The sequence below is a fragment of the Excalfactoria chinensis genome, chromosome 4, assembly GCF_039878825.1.
Source record: "Excalfactoria chinensis isolate bCotChi1 chromosome 4, bCotChi1.hap2, whole genome shotgun sequence".
Taxonomy (NCBI): domain Eukaryota; kingdom Metazoa; phylum Chordata; class Aves; order Galliformes; family Phasianidae; genus Excalfactoria; species Excalfactoria chinensis.
Genome location: NC_092828.1, coordinates 82,533,853 through 82,548,181, shown reverse-complemented (window position 1 = coordinate 82,548,181; position 14,329 = coordinate 82,533,853). Strand labels below are relative to the sequence as shown.

The 14,329-nt window shown below is 48.8% G+C and overlaps 2 protein-coding genes across 7 annotated transcripts in view; one reads left to right on the top strand and one right to left on the bottom strand.

The window, feature by feature from the left end:
- ZMYM3 (zinc finger MYM-type containing 3) overlaps window positions 1-667 on the bottom strand; it is a 29,625-nt gene extending 28,958 nt beyond the window's left edge. The window contains exon 1 of one of the 2 annotated variants that reach the window (XM_072336151.1): window positions 601-667. The gene's annotated coding sequence lies outside the window, so the exon portion shown is untranslated. Of the gene's footprint in view, window positions 1-342; window positions 455-600 lie in introns of those variants that run through there. The other variant, XM_072336150.1, reaches the window with a different exon arrangement.
- NONO (non-POU domain containing octamer binding) lies at window positions 621-13,739 on the top strand. 5 transcript variants are annotated; one of them, XM_072336156.1, is made up of 11 exons: window positions 621-812; window positions 1,232-1,367; window positions 3,290-3,483; window positions 4,433-4,734; window positions 6,607-6,702; window positions 7,733-7,929; window positions 8,081-8,165; window positions 8,921-9,023; window positions 9,659-9,701; window positions 10,360-10,469; window positions 12,687-13,739. In XM_072336156.1, exons 1-11 carry the CDS (start codon window positions 699-701, stop codon window positions 12,822-12,824), a joined length of 1,518 nt encoding a protein of 505 aa, XP_072192257.1. In that variant the 5' UTR covers window positions 621-698; the 3' UTR covers window positions 12,825-13,739. The 5 variants fall into 5 exon arrangements, with proteins under 5 accessions (XP_072192257.1, XP_072192255.1, XP_072192260.1 ...); XM_072336154.1 differs by having other exon boundaries at window positions 3,263-3,483; XM_072336159.1 differs by lacking the exon at window positions 621-812 and adding an exon at window positions 881-995.
- Window positions 13,740-14,329: the final 590 nt, after the last annotated feature.

The following is a 14,329-nucleotide window of genomic DNA, read 5'->3' as shown; positions in this document are numbered from 1 at the left end:
CCGCCCCCAGGAGGGGCAGCCCCCGGCCCGCGCCCGCCACCCGCGCCCCGCCCCCACCGCGACGCCCCCACCACGGACTCCCCCTCCCCCCCCCAACGACGACCACCCCCCGCCCCGCCCGGGACACCCCTCGGGCCGCTCTCCCCGCCCCGCCTCGGGACGCTCCCGCAGCCACCTGCCGTGCCCGGGGCTGCCCGCTCGCTTTTTGTCTCCCGGGAGCGGGGCCGAGCCGGGCAGCGGCGAAGATAAACCCCCCGTGAGGGCCGCGAACCGCCCGAGCGCTGCGTGTCGCCGAGGGAAGCACAGGGCTTTATTGAAGGGCAGCGGAACGAACGCGAGCACCTGCGGCCGCCCTGCGGAGCTCCGTGGCCGTCGACGGTCCCCCGAGGCCCCGCGGTTCCGCGAGGAGACCCCCAAGTTCCGCCCGGGCTGCGGCTACAGCCGTGCCGCCCCGCGCCCCTCGCGGCGTTACCGCCACCCGCCCGGGCGCGCGCACGCGGTTGCGAGGAGAGTGTGCGGGGGCGGGGGGGGGCAACGCGCGCGCACGACGCCGCACGCGCCGGTAGGAGCCGCGGTCCCTTTAAAGCGCTCGGTCCTTACTGCGCCTGCGCGGCCGTTCTGCTCACAACGCCTGCGCGGCGCCCGCCGGCCGCTCGCTCGTCTCCTTTGTCTCTCGGCTCGCCTCTCAACCCAGCCTGATGCCCGCCGCGGTGATTGGCAGCGCGCGCAGCGGGCCGCCGCCGAAACGCAGCCAATCGGCTCCTCGCAAAGAGCCGCCGGCCCGCCTCGGCCCGCCCCGCCACGATAGGCCGGTGAGTGGCGGCGCGCGCGGCCAACGGGAGCGCGGCGTTCTCGGCGGGGAGGCCAATGGGAGCGCGGGTCGGGGGGGCCGTGAGGTTAGGTTGCGCGAGTTCCGGCCGCGCGCGCGCCTCTCTCAGGGCCGCCGCGGGGCGAAAGGGGCCGCGATTCGCCTCGACGCCGCCGTCCCACGCCAGGTGAGGCCGCGGCCGGCGCGGGGTCCGTCGCTCGGCGCCGTTCCGCCGCGAGGAGGGCGCGCCCGCTCGGTCTCTGCCGCCGAGAGCCCGCCGAGGCCTTGCGCGGCCTAGCGCGGCCCGCCCCGCCCCGCAGCCGCACGAGGCCGCCGAGGCTGGCTGAGGCGCGGCCGGAGGAATCGGGGGCCGCGGGCGTGGAGCCCCGGAGCCGCGGCCGACCGGAGCGTGTCCCCCCGCAGGTGGGGAAGATGCAGGGCAACAAGGGCTTCAACATGGAGAAACAGAACCACGCGCCGCGGAAGCAGCACCAGCACCAACACCAGCAGCACCCGCCGCCCGCCATCCCCGCCAACGGGCAGCAGGCCAACAGCCAGAGTGAGTCCCGGCCGCGCCGCGCGTTCCCTTCGTGCCGCCGGGACTCGGCGCCGCCGCTGCCGTGTTTGTGTCTGCGGGGCGGCGGGCCGAGATCCTTTTTGTGCGGGAGTTGTCGAGGGAAACCGCGCCGAGTTCGGAAGGTTCCGAGTTGGCGGCGGCGTTTCCGTCACCGCGGGTGGGACGGGGCGGCTCTCAGCGCGTTCCGTTCGTTTCCCCTCTGCCACAGGAGGGTTTGATCAACGCGCTCTTTGTCGAGTGTGAGGGAAACAGAGCAAGGTGTAGGTTGTCCAGCCATCACTCGTGCCCACTAAGCCGTGTCCCTCTCAGCACTGTTAGCTACAGCCACCTAACACTCACTTTTACCGTGGAAAGCCCCCAAGATGCTCAGGAGCACATAGGAGTACCTCGCTGTGCATAAACAGCTGCTATCAGTGCTGCCTTTCTCTACTTGAGGGTGTTTCCGAGTTTGTTCTTAATCAGCGTGAGCTGCTGCTCTGTCAGTTGGTGTTCAAAGAGTGGTTCTGAGCTGAAGCACTGTGTGCTAATGGAGCCCTGTCCAACCCGACCCTGTGGGCTACAAGTGAGCTTTGCTTTCTCAGAAGCGTTTCCTGAGCTCAGTGCCCCTTCAGTTGTGTTCCCCTGTTTTTCTGTCCTGGTTGCAGGTTGAATTGAACCCCGCTCGCTCCCACGCATGCAGACAGTCAGGGTAATATGAAATGCATGGGTTTTTTTATGCAGAGATCCTGTTAAGCAGGTCTGTGGGAGATGATAGAACAGGGTGGCCGACTGTTGTGCTTCCAGTTAATCTGGAAACACTACAACACAAAGACTGCATCAGTGTGTTCCTTGGAGTCCAACTCAGAGGGGCAGCCTGCATCTGTCCTAGGCATCAGCCTGGAGAAGTTCACAGAGCAAAGCACTTCACCTGATGTGACTTTTGCATGAATAACTTACTGTCCTCTATGGTTACACTGTCAGGCTTGCTTTCTTTAGGATTAGCTGTAGAGGAGTGTTCGTACTCATAAAAACATGGTCCTTAGTCACTGTTTGCATGAGCAGCCTGTTCTGGTCAGTATCACACTCTGTAGTCTGAATCAAACCACTCGGCTTTATTTCATGTGGCGTATCCTTAGCAAAGCAACTTGGGGAGGGCTTGATGTGCAAAGTGCTCCTGTCAAATAAATAGAAGGGAGAAAGAAAACCAAAAAGAGTGAAATATCTTCCTACAGCTTGTAGAGAGCTCCTGTATGCCTTTAAGAAAGGGGGTAGGGTAAGGTAATCAGACTGTACATCTTCACATGGGATCTGTAGCTCCCAGGGTCATGCTGGATTCTTGCTGAACTGAGTGCTAAAGAAGTTTATGTGGATGTGGGGATGGAGGATGTTCATAGGAACACTCCTGTTTATTAATGTTAAATGTAGCATTACTTAGTAAATACAGATTTTGTGTAATGAACTTGGTAATTTTTCTGAGGTCTCATCTAAGGGGCTGTTTATATATACATACACATATATATATATACAAACACATATACATACATATATATATATATTTGTTATTTTCACCACTCCAGCCTTCTCTTCAGCTTGGACCCCAAATTCCACCCTGTACAAGTACCAGCTATCTAAAATGTCACCTGTCCGGGCAAAATTAACTCCAAAGTTATCCAAGCTGTTTTGCTTCTGGATTTTTGACTGCATTTCACTGCTGTTAATGAGGTTCAGGCATGTTTTCTTTAAGAAAAACCTGTGTGCCCAATGTGAAATAAAATCCTCCTATTGCTGAAGAGGTGGCTGGGGGGGTTTGAGACCGAAGTGAGGGGGTGGTATTGCCTGTATTTGTCTCTGTGTTCACTGTGATGAAACCTAATAGAGTTTATCCCCCCCAACTGTAGAGCAGCTGTGTACCTTATTCCCCTCAGATGAAGGCCTGACCATCGACCTGAAGAACTTCCGGAAACCTGGTGAAAAAACCTTCACCCAAAGAAGCCGCCTCTTTGTGGGGAATCTGCCCCCAGATATTACAGAGGAAGAGATGAGAAAGTTATTTGAGAAGTATGGCAAGGCAGGCGAAGTCTTCATACACAAGGACAAAGGCTTTGGCTTTATCAGGCTGGTGAGTGACCTGCTGCCCTAGGGGTGTTTTGGTGGCAGTGAGCACTAGAATGGAAGAGTGTTCTTAACTGCAGCTCTGCAGGTATCTTGTTAATTGGGCCTGCTGTTAATTTTTAGTGACCTGGATTAGCTTCTACAAGTGATTTGTCTAGAGCATGGCTTAAGAAGGAATGTGAATTCAGGCAGCCTGTGGCAGGATGTGTGAGATACCTAGCAGAGTTATTCTGGAATCAGCTGATAGAAGGAAACCTTGAACACGACGCTGTTACAGACTAGGTAGACTTCTGTCTCCTGGAAGAGACCATCAGACAACATTACTGGGGTGACAAATGCTTTAGAGGTGGGAGAGAGTCACCAGATAATCGCATTGAAATATGTCTGGGAGGGAGGGGAGTCAGCTGCAGGCACAACAGAATGGTTCTCAGAGCTGTGGGCTCAGGTGCTGTCTGTCTGAAAGCCCCACTAGGAGTGCATAGAGTGGGGAGTTCCAGAGTCTGGGGGCATTTTACTGTAGCCCAAACTTCTTGGCAGCGATGTAAATGAATCAGGGTGTGAAACTGAAGTGGGATGTCTTTCCTGGATGCTCATACAGCAAACATTTTCTTGAATAATATGTGAAACATTAGTTATTACTGTTTAAAACAAATTATTAAGTGCATTTATTAGAAGACTCTGTTGCTCTGGTTATGTTATATCTGATAGATAATGATCACGTGTTTGCTTTGTTACTACTGGTTACTGGATAAGGCTTTCACCTAATGTTTCTTTTTCCCCTCCAAACTCTACGTGTGTCTTCAGAGCCATCGATAGCAGAGAATGGCTATTAGGGCATGTCTTGAAATGCTGTCTTCTCAATAAAATACTTGTTCAGGGGAGATGTCTGTGCCAGTTGTGTGCATAGCTGATTCCACACTACTCTGAGAGTTTCAATGGTGACTTTTTATCTTCAGGAAACTCGCACTCTGGCAGAGATTGCAAAAGTGGAACTAGACAACATGCCTCTCCGTGGGAAGCAGCTCAGAGTGCGTTTTGCGTGCCACAGCGCATCGCTGACGGTCAGGAACCTGCCTCAGTTCGTGTCCAATGAGCTCCTGGAGGAAGCTTTCTCAGTGTTTGGCCAGGTGGAAAGGGCTGTGGTGATTGTGGATGACAGAGGGCGATCCTCTGGAAAAGGCATTGTGGAGTTCTCAGGGAAGCCTGCGGCTAGGAAAGCCCTGGACAGATGTAGTGATGGCTCTTTCCTGCTGACAACGTAAGTGTGGAAGGCAAGGGGTGCTGTATGGATGTGTGCAGGCTGATGAGTGGTGTTGGCTTGTGAGCAGTATTTTTTAGCAGTGGAGTGGGGGCAGATGAGCTATGGGGCAGGAGATAATTTGCACAGACAGAATTTTACTTAGCTTCTTTTCCAGCAAGATTTGAACATATGTTGGAACTCAAGTCTCAGAGCTTCCTTTTGGGGAGCTGCTGGCAGGGGCAGTGTACAAAGCTGCCCAATAAACTCTTTGTAGGTAAAGGTGCCTTAGAGCAATTGGAGCACCTTGTAACAAACAGGAGGTGCTTCAGAGACCACTGGCTGGAAACAAAGCTCAAGGTGTTAATTGTGCATGCTGAGTCTGGGGGTGGGACCCTACGCAGTGAGTGCTGCTGAGATGGAATGCTGGTGTGCTGCACGGGATCTGTCTGAGGTGCTGATCAGATGGATTGGGTTGTTTGGGGTTTTAACTGTAATAACATCATTTTCCTAGTGCTTAAATATCATAAGATGACAAAGGACATCATGAGTAATTATGTGAATGTGCACAAGTGAATGACTGACTAGATATCTTCTGTGAGCACTCCTTATTGCTTTAACAAGGGGGGGGTGGCTGTTTTTGATATATTGAGAGTAAAAACTGTTTCTTCTATGCGTGCCCCTAGAATGTGATAATGAACCACTGCCTGAAATTGAGCAGATTGATAATTTCAGAAGTAATTTTGTAAGCTTTGTGCTCTCCCTGTTCTCGGGGTGGCTGTGTATGGCACAGCAGCATTCACTGCAGTTTCAAAAAGCAGTTTTGGGGGTGTTGGTTTCTGTTTTTTCTTTCCACATTGCTGTTTCCTGCCTGAGACTCTTTGGGAACAACCATTAGAGTGTGTAGTTCCCAGCAGCAGGGTTGCTGCCAGGGTACTCTTGGGCTCTCTTGGTTCATTTGCATTATTTACTCTCTGCCTTCTTGCTGCTTCAGAAGCCTGTAGTCTGAAAGGACCATGAAAACAAATTGAGCACTACCAGTATATAACAGAGAGCACCTGGGGGGCAACGTTTGCTCTTTTTCTTGCTGGTTGTTATTATGTGGGGATGGGGAACCAATATGTTGCTTACTTCTACATACGGTTTGATTTTGATTGGAGTTATTCTGCTGTCATGAACTAGGACTAAGCAGCAGCTACATGAGCTGGCTGGAATAGATGAGTTCACATTGGAAAATAAGGCCGTTGACACTGGCATGTATCACCTTAAACTGAAGAGCTGTGCTGTGGACCTTTAGCCTCTCATGTCCTGTCTTTCTGATGAAGTCTGAGCACTGCTTGCTCCTCAGCATTGCATGACTGTTTCTTCCATTTCCAAAGCTCTGGCAAATGGGCTAAGCAGCCCAAGAGAAGCTGAGGATGTGAGCGGTGTCGGTGCTGCAGTGGGAAGCTGATTGTGAGATAATTGTTGTTATTAATTAATTTTCTTCTTCACACAGAGATGAGGAGGGCAGAAGCTCTCAAGTGCTGTGTCTGTTGTGAAAGCATGCCAGTGGATTTCTAGGGAGATTAAGGCAAGGCCCAACAGGAGCTGGCAGAGCTCTGCTGTTTGGCAGCAACAAACAGCCCATGGTGATCTCTCCAAGAGAGCATGAGTGATACAGCCAGTGATCTCCAGCAAGGAGCGGTGTTACTCCTCACCGTTAACAGCTCTGAGCATAAAGGGAGGGAAGGGGAGAAAATTCTTGTTTCACTTTAGTTCAGATCCATGACTGCTCTGAATTTCATTGAGCAGCACTAAAAGCAATATTTTATAGGTTCTGACGTAGTATACAGGGTTTTCTGTAATGCAGGCTTATTCTGGAGTTGTCCTCAAAGCATCTCTTCTTTATAGATTCCCTCGGCCTGTGACTGTGGAGCCCATGGATCAATATGATGATGAAGAGGGACTACCAGAAAAACTTGTCATCAAAAACCAGCAATACCACAAGTATGTGCTTTCCATAAGAGACAAGGTGACACTCTCTGTGGGCTCCAGGGCATTGTCCTGCTTGAGCCGTAGGAGGGTGCTCGTCAGTGCTTCCTTTTTCTGTCAGTGTGACCTGGTGCTGGAAAGAGGATTGCATGCACTGTTCCCTTGCCCTGGTTAGCTGAAAGGGAGCGGTGTTTCTGGATCCACTCTGCTGGATAAGACTGGCAGCCTCCACATACTTTTTCATAAGTGTTTGTCTGCTTCTATTCTTGGAATAAAACATGATGTCCATTTGGGGTGTGTTCCCCTTGGTTGGATGAGAAGCTGAAACAGACTTAAATTATTTACTGTAACTGTTATGGACGGTCTGTAGGGGGAAAAAAGGAGACTTAAAGTCACAGTGAAAATAGGAGTATGAGTGTGAACAGCATTAACAGATTATAGAGCTGTCCAGGAGGAAGGCCATTGTCTTTGGAGGCTTCCTGGTATGAGCAGGTATTGTGTGGTCGCAGCAGTGAGAATTAGTAAACCATGTGAGGTCATACATTTTTCAAGTAAGGAGAATGAGAGCTGCAGGAGCCCTGAGGATGCATGAGGAATAGATGTGTGCTCTAGGTGCAGGGGTGCAGAAATTTGCAAGGGAAACACGCATGTTTGGGCTTTGTGTGTTTCTGGAGTAAACCCGTTCATAAGATGTGCAGCAGAAGCAAAGCCTGTTTCAAGAGAACGTCTAAATTCTTTCACCCAGTATCTTGGTGTCTTAGGATCACAGTGTCATTACTTGGCATGGGAGATGACAGGATACTTGTTTTCTGCCTAAGTTTCTTCTTCCAATAACAGCAGTTTCTTGAGGGGGGGGGGAAAAGTGGTATCTAAAGCACAGCTATTTGTGCAAAAACAGAGAGTGCAGTGGTTTCTTATTTGTTGCAGTGAGACACGTTTCTCACTGACAAAAGGATCTGCCATTGCATTTGCACACAAACAGTTATTTTTTCTGAGTTCTTCTTTGCTCTATTGAAGCATTCACTAGCTCTTCTTTGCTTGACAGGGAGCGTGAGCAACCACCTCGATTTGCACAGCCTGGCAGCTTCGAGTATGAGTATGCCATGCGTTGGAAGGCTCTAATAGAAATGGAGAAGCAGCAGCAAGAACAGGTAGACCGTAACATCAAGGAAGCTCGAGAGAAGCTGGAAATGGAAATGGAAGCAGCTCGCCATGAGCACCAAGTTATGCTCATGAGGCAAGGTACCTGTCCAAGATAAATACAATAGCATAACAAGGCTCTCCAGCATCTCAGGATGAGTGGCTCAGTAGACTGATGGAGCCTGCTGAAGCTGAGCTGTGTGTATAGCTGCTCAACTTTAACCAACTGTGGAACTGTCATCTTTTATTACAGATTTAATGAGACGCCAGGAAGAACTGAGGAGGATGGAGGAATTGCATAACCAGGAAGTACAAAAACGTAAACAGTTGGAAATCAGGTGAGGAGGCAGTTCTGAAACTGTGAATCTGGTATGATACGGAACAAAGCACAGCTCCAGTTCACTAATTGTTCAGGCCGACAACTTAATAGCCACTCTTTATGTAGCAGTTGTTTCTGGCCTTTTCTGCTCATAGGGACAGTGTACATCTGGTTTAGGATGGAAGAGTTCCTTCTGAAGTTGAAGGACACTGAGCAGTATTAGGTTGGATTGTTTGTTTGTTTTTAATTCCCTATCTCAGTTTAGCTCCTTGACCAAAGCAGATTCAAAAAATGAGACTCTGTGCAGCAGCTTTAGTGCTGCAGGTTGGAAAACCCCATCTGGTATCTGCCTTCTCATTTAGGAGGTAACAGCCTCAGAGATTTCTCTCTGTTCCAGCTCTTCCTTGTCTCAGGGTCATTGTAAGAAGCTCCATGTGGTCCTCCAGTTTACTTCTGTAATCCAAGGAGCTTGAGAACCATCTGGCTTTCATGCATTATATTGCACACAGTTAGCATGTACTTGGGAACTGCTGTATACATGGGTGTGCTCGGGTCTGTTTTTATAATGAATTCCTTAAAACTGAGCGTGGTGAGAATGTCTCGCTCACGGATGTTTGTTTTCATCACAAGGTGCCTAATATTTTACAGCTTCAGCAGAATCATGTTTTTAAAGCTGCGTGTTTCCAAAACAAGAGCTTGCTAGGGAGCACTGCAACTCTGTGATGCGAATGCTGGGTGTGTGTTGTGCTGAATATCTTTACCTCTTTTTTCCAGGCAAGAGGAAGAACGCAGGCGCCGTGAGGAGGAAATGAGAAGGCAGCAGGAAGATATGATGAGACGCCAGCAGGAAGGCTTCAAGGGGAACTTTGCTGATGCGGTACGAATAGTTCACTTCCCCACTGCATCCAGACACGTTAGAATTTTGCCCTTCCCAGCATGGGTCTTTCTGTGATTGCTTAAGATGGTTGAGAGACTCTATATTCACTCCATCCTACGCTTGTTTGTTGATTCCCTTTAATCTTAATAGTTTTGTCTGGATGTACTGAATGCAGTTACTGTCCCACTGCTGTTTGTGTAGGTCCAGGCTTTGCAGTGAGGTGGATCTGTGGTGTGTGTGTGCGCCCTAAGCTCACTAGCTGGCATTTTGTGGAAGTGGCCCAGTGCTGCATATTGGTTATGTAAGCCTGCGTTCCTTCCAACAGGAAAAGCTGCTTAGTTATGCTGAGGAACTAGCAACACTGATTCTTTACAATGTGTTACTGCTGCTCAGCAGATCCCACCAGGCAGGTCTTGGGTATCTCTTTGTGCTGCAGTTTGGTACAGTCCCTACATGCAGCTTTGCTTTGCTGCTCGATGTTGTACCACGATAGAATAGATCTACTCTTGAAATATATGTATGGGAATGACTTTTCTAGGCAGTAGCAAAAAGCCCAAAACACAATGGATTTATGTAACTTCATTAAGAAATATTCCATCTTCTTTATGGTTTGAAATGAGTCTCTCTTTTTCCAGAGGGAGCCACCAGACATGCGAATGGGACAGATGGGGATGGGAGGTAAGTGTGGTGCGATGAGGTGGGTTTTTTTTTTTGCGGCCCTCTTCATTTCTATGCATGTTTATTCCCTTCTCTACAAAGTCCCTGATTTTTTTTGAGTGGCTTTGTTTTATTTGCTCCCTATTTGGAGAGAATTACTATGACAGTTTCTAAGTGTAGTGACAGGAAGCAATCGTATTACAGGAGATACAGCAAAAACTGCGTGTGAGGCAGTACTGTGTATATGTGAAAGCTCAGGAAGCAGGAGAGTTGATTGAAATTGCTGTCAGACCCATATATGAATATGAAATCTGTACTGATGAGGTGTTAACAATGCATGGCAGCTTGCCCTTGATCCCGGCAGTAATCTCAGTAATGTCTTTCAATATTTTGACTACATGACCTGGAGTTTCAGGCCATGTACATAAGAGTGAGAAGACCATGGAGCAGCACTTGATGGAAATGGTGGCTGTTGGAATTTGCTGTCATTTCAGATAACAGTGGAATGCAGAACCAGTTTGTCTTGACCTAATAGTGCAATGCTCGTCAATAAAACCGGACTCTGTCCCTGCATCTAACACTGCAGGAAGCTTACCTGCTGCTTTGTGGGTTTGGAGCTATGAGGAGACCTCAGCTGCTTCTGTATTTGCTATGAATATTCTTTGGCTTTCTTTTCCAGGCACCATTGGCATGAACAATAGAGGAGCTATGGGTGGTACCAATGTCCCGGCTGCTGCGCCTCCTGCAGCTGGTCCTGGAGCTATGATACCTGACGGAGCCATGGGAATGGTAATGCATCTCCAGCTGCTTCTTGTGCACACCTTTTAAACGTACATGATGTTGTTTCACTTGTGAGGCACTGTGCTGTTTAGGGAGTTCCCATGCTAATAAGCTGAGATGATTATGGTAATAATGAAGATGCAAAAGTGAGTTCGGATAATTTGCTTAGAAAGTAGGAGCAAAGAATCAGCGGAGGCTGTGCTCATGTATCTGCTTTTTTCAGTTTTTATATAGAGTTTATTTTGAAGCTGTATATATTTGCTAAAGGCCTTTGTGACTGTTCTTGGAGGGCAAAGAAAGTTTTAAGTGCTTGACTAGCCAAAGCGAAGGCTGAATCTCCAAATCTCAGTGAGCACAGGTTGGGTTTACGCCCTGTTTGCCTCCAGTTGACCTCACTCATACAGACCTTAAACGATTGGAAACCTCAGGCATTCTCACAGCTGAGGATTTGTCACTGCTGAGTTATAAAGAGAAAAGCCCTAGGGAGAATTCTGAATGCAAATGTAAAGTTTAAGTACAGCTAATGGAAATCTCAGAAGCTCCATTCATTACAAATCCTGTGTGAGAGGTGATCAAAGTTGGATTGTTTTTTCCTGCATAGGAAACCCACAACCTGTCTGCTTCAGTAACAGTGATGAGAGAAATGAACTGATGAAGGGATGTAATGCCAGTGCTGATATGAACTGAAATCTCTTGCTCTGAAGCATACAGACTTGTCACTCTGCATGTTGCAGCTAGCTTGTAAAGAGTCTGTTTGCTAATAGGAGCAGAGGAAAATGCTACTAAGAATAATTTCTGATCCTAAGGGACATTGAGATACTACTGAGAGAACACGGAAAAGCAGGATATTGAGACAGGAATAATGGTTGCTGCATTAGTGATTTCAGTGGTGAATGGTAACTGTGCACGTTCTGGCTTGTTACAAATGTGAGGTAAAGCTACAGTGTTGTGTAGGAGTTGTTGGGGGTGTCAGGTTTAATTCAGGAACCAGTGAGCTCGGAGTCTGCACGCAGTTATTGTGGTGAGGGCTGCCTTGGCACGGTGAAGGAATTGAACTGCTTGCAGTGATTTGGTTGTTACTGTTTCTATGAATATAATGCTGTGGTGGTCAATGTGTCCAGCTTGCAACTTTAGGAGCTTCCTTATTTTGCAAGTGAAGCTTAGTCTATTAGAGCCAATAGTGTGGGTGTGGGAAGAGCTGGTAGCTGTACTGGGAAGGAGAACTGCTGCTCAGGAATTGGAGCTTTGGTGGCATGCACCGAGGGCTTTGCTGCAGAGCTTTACAACAGATAATTGCTTTGGTGGCATCTGTCATTCCTGTCCTTCAGACAGAGGATTGATCCTCTCACAGGGCAGCTCTTCCAGTCAGCTGCTGAAACAGCAGCAGGTTTGTTCATCTTGAGCAGCTCCTAATATTCGTTCTAAACAAAAAAGAGAAAAGCAATGGGAAATGTGTGGAAATCAGTATGATGGAATAAGTCCTCCTAGACCAAAAGCAATAGGCTGTTTCTTCAATGGCCAGAAAGATGTATCATTTCTTAGGACACTGTCCTGGCCAGGTGCTTAGTTTGAGTTACTGAGTCAGTGCATTCCAGTCCTTGGGTGCTTTTTAGACCAGATGGGCTGAAGCTGTGTCTGACCTGATCTGCCCTCCCAGCTTGGAGCAGGAGGTTGGACTGAGGACTTCGTGAGGTATCTTCCAAGCTGAGCAATCCTTTGCTCTTCTGCCTGCTGGAAGGAAGAGGCTGTGCAGGAGCACTGCCTTAACTGGGAGATGGGAGAGCTTGAGGAATGGAAACGGAGGGATACGGCCAGGCCACGGGATCAGTATTTCAGACTTGTCTTGTATTCGTAGTATTGTCTGTGTCTGGATTGTGATAGTGCTGCATTATCAGTGTGCTGCTCCTCATTTACATTCAGTTTGGGTGAGGAAAATATGATGGAAATGTAAATTCCTCTCCCAGACTGTTGCTCGCAGGTTCTGCAGCAGGGCTGTAGGCTGGGGATGGTGTATGAGCTGCTTCCCAATATGCTTGACTCCAGGCTGTGTGGGGAAGGGACCTGTGATATTTAACTGTAGTTAGAGCCCTCTGGGTCCAGTTGTGGGGTTAGTTTTGGTGGGTTAGGGTACTTTAATGGCAAGGTAGAAAGGATTTGAATCAATTAGAATGGCTTCTCATTCTAATGTTGTCTGCTCTTTGTTTTCCTCCTTGCTTCTTATTACAGACTCCACCACCTCCTGCAGATCGCTTTGGGCAGGGCGGCTCGATGGAAGGCCTGGGAGCGATGGGAGGGAACCCTCCTGCCTTCAACCGAGGAAACCCAGGGGGTGAATTTGGCCCTAACAAACGTCGCAGATACTAACAGGATTAAGCTGCCCCCTGCACTTGCCTCAAAGAGGAAAGGAATCTTGGCAGGCCGTACAGGGTTCTACTCAGGGGGTGGGTATCAGAATAGTGGATTAGGGCCTGCTTTGGTTAAGCCACTCTAGGACGAGGGGAGTGCAGTCTGACTGATAAACGTTTTTAGAGAATTTCATGTGGTGCATTCCTATAATTTCAATGTGAAAATGGATTCAGGGAGGCTGCTGTGGTTGTTCTCTAACGGTAAAATCTGGCAAGGGCCGCAATGCCTTGACCATTCCGGGTGTCCTGTTTGCAGCCACAGTCCTGAGGCAGAGCTTGATTTAAAACTGCAGTAAGTCTTGGCTTTTTTGTTTAGTTTTCTTAGCGTAGCACAGGGAAGGAGGCTCTGGAGAACTAGGGCAGCATCTGGGTACTTTGCAGCTCCCGTCATTCTGTACATTTCTATTGCTCCAAATGATCCATCAGATACGAATCAGAGAGATTTTTCATGTTCCTTTTTTCCTGTTGTTTTTTTTTCCCCCCCCTCCTAACTTGTAGCTCCCCTTTTTATCCGGACCATCTGTTTCTTTCAAGTAGTTGACCGTCGTGTGCAGCCCGAGTGGCTGGGAGGATCTGCTTGGGATGAGCTTTTTGGATAATGTGTTGTATCGCTGTTTCTTATTTCTACCGGTAGGAAAGTACAATCTATTGGACAAAGATACTGTATCTCATGCTGAAGATTGAATTGAAACAAACGTTTGTATAATCATAACCTTGCCTGTCTTTTGTGTAGAAGTACTACAGGATTATTATTATTTTTTCATTTAGTGTAAACTGTTTGGACACAAGCTGTAATTGTCCCACTAACAAGTTTGAGTTTGTCTGAGGAATGTTACAGGAATGCATTATTAAAGTGGGTTTTAAGCCTTTTTTATCTGCTGTGCTGCCTCTTCTGTTTGTGGGGTATTCTTTGTTACTATGTATGGAGACGATGGAGCGAAATCTTGTGTTGGTCAATAAAGAGGGTTTTAAGCCCTGCAAATTTTCTAACAGTTCCCCTCGTCACCCAGTGAGTTTTGTTTGTGTTTTGGAATGAGAACCTCAGCACTGAAGAGTAAAAGAAGAGAAGCTGCGATGCGTGTGGGTTATGGCTGCGGTGCAGACGCAGAAGCTCAATGTGAGCCTTGTTTGTGCATCACTGGGACTGCCGTGTTCGGTTGGTGTCTGACAGCAACGTGCTGCTGTTTGTGCCATGTCGGAGTCTGAGCAGCATGCAGGGCCTTCCTGTAGGGCTCTGACCTCTGCTTGGGGCAGGAAGCTGAGGACATGTCGCTGTCAGTGGCGACAGTGGGTTTAATGTTGTGTAATGCATGAGGGAATCTGCAGGGCCAGGAGGCCTCTGCGCCTCGTGTTCTTGTGTTAGAGCTCTTCAGTTGAGACTGGGGGTGGGGGGGGAGCAGAAAGAGGAGCTTATGAAAAGGCTTAGATGAGGACGTATGGGAGAGACGCAGCCTTGGAGCACGA

Coding starts and splice junctions, on each gene's coding strand:
- NONO (XM_072336154.1), top strand. CDS start 699: ATGCCCGCCGCGGTGATTGGCAGCGCGCGCAGCGGGCCGCCGCCGAAA. Junction 813..1,231: donor CGCCCCGCCACGATAGGCCG/GTGAGTGGCGGC, acceptor GTCCCCCCGCAG/GTGGGGAAGATGCAGGGCAA. Junction 6,703..7,732: donor AAAAACCAGCAATACCACAA/GTATGTGCTTTC, acceptor TTTGCTTGACAG/GGAGCGTGAGCAACCACCTC.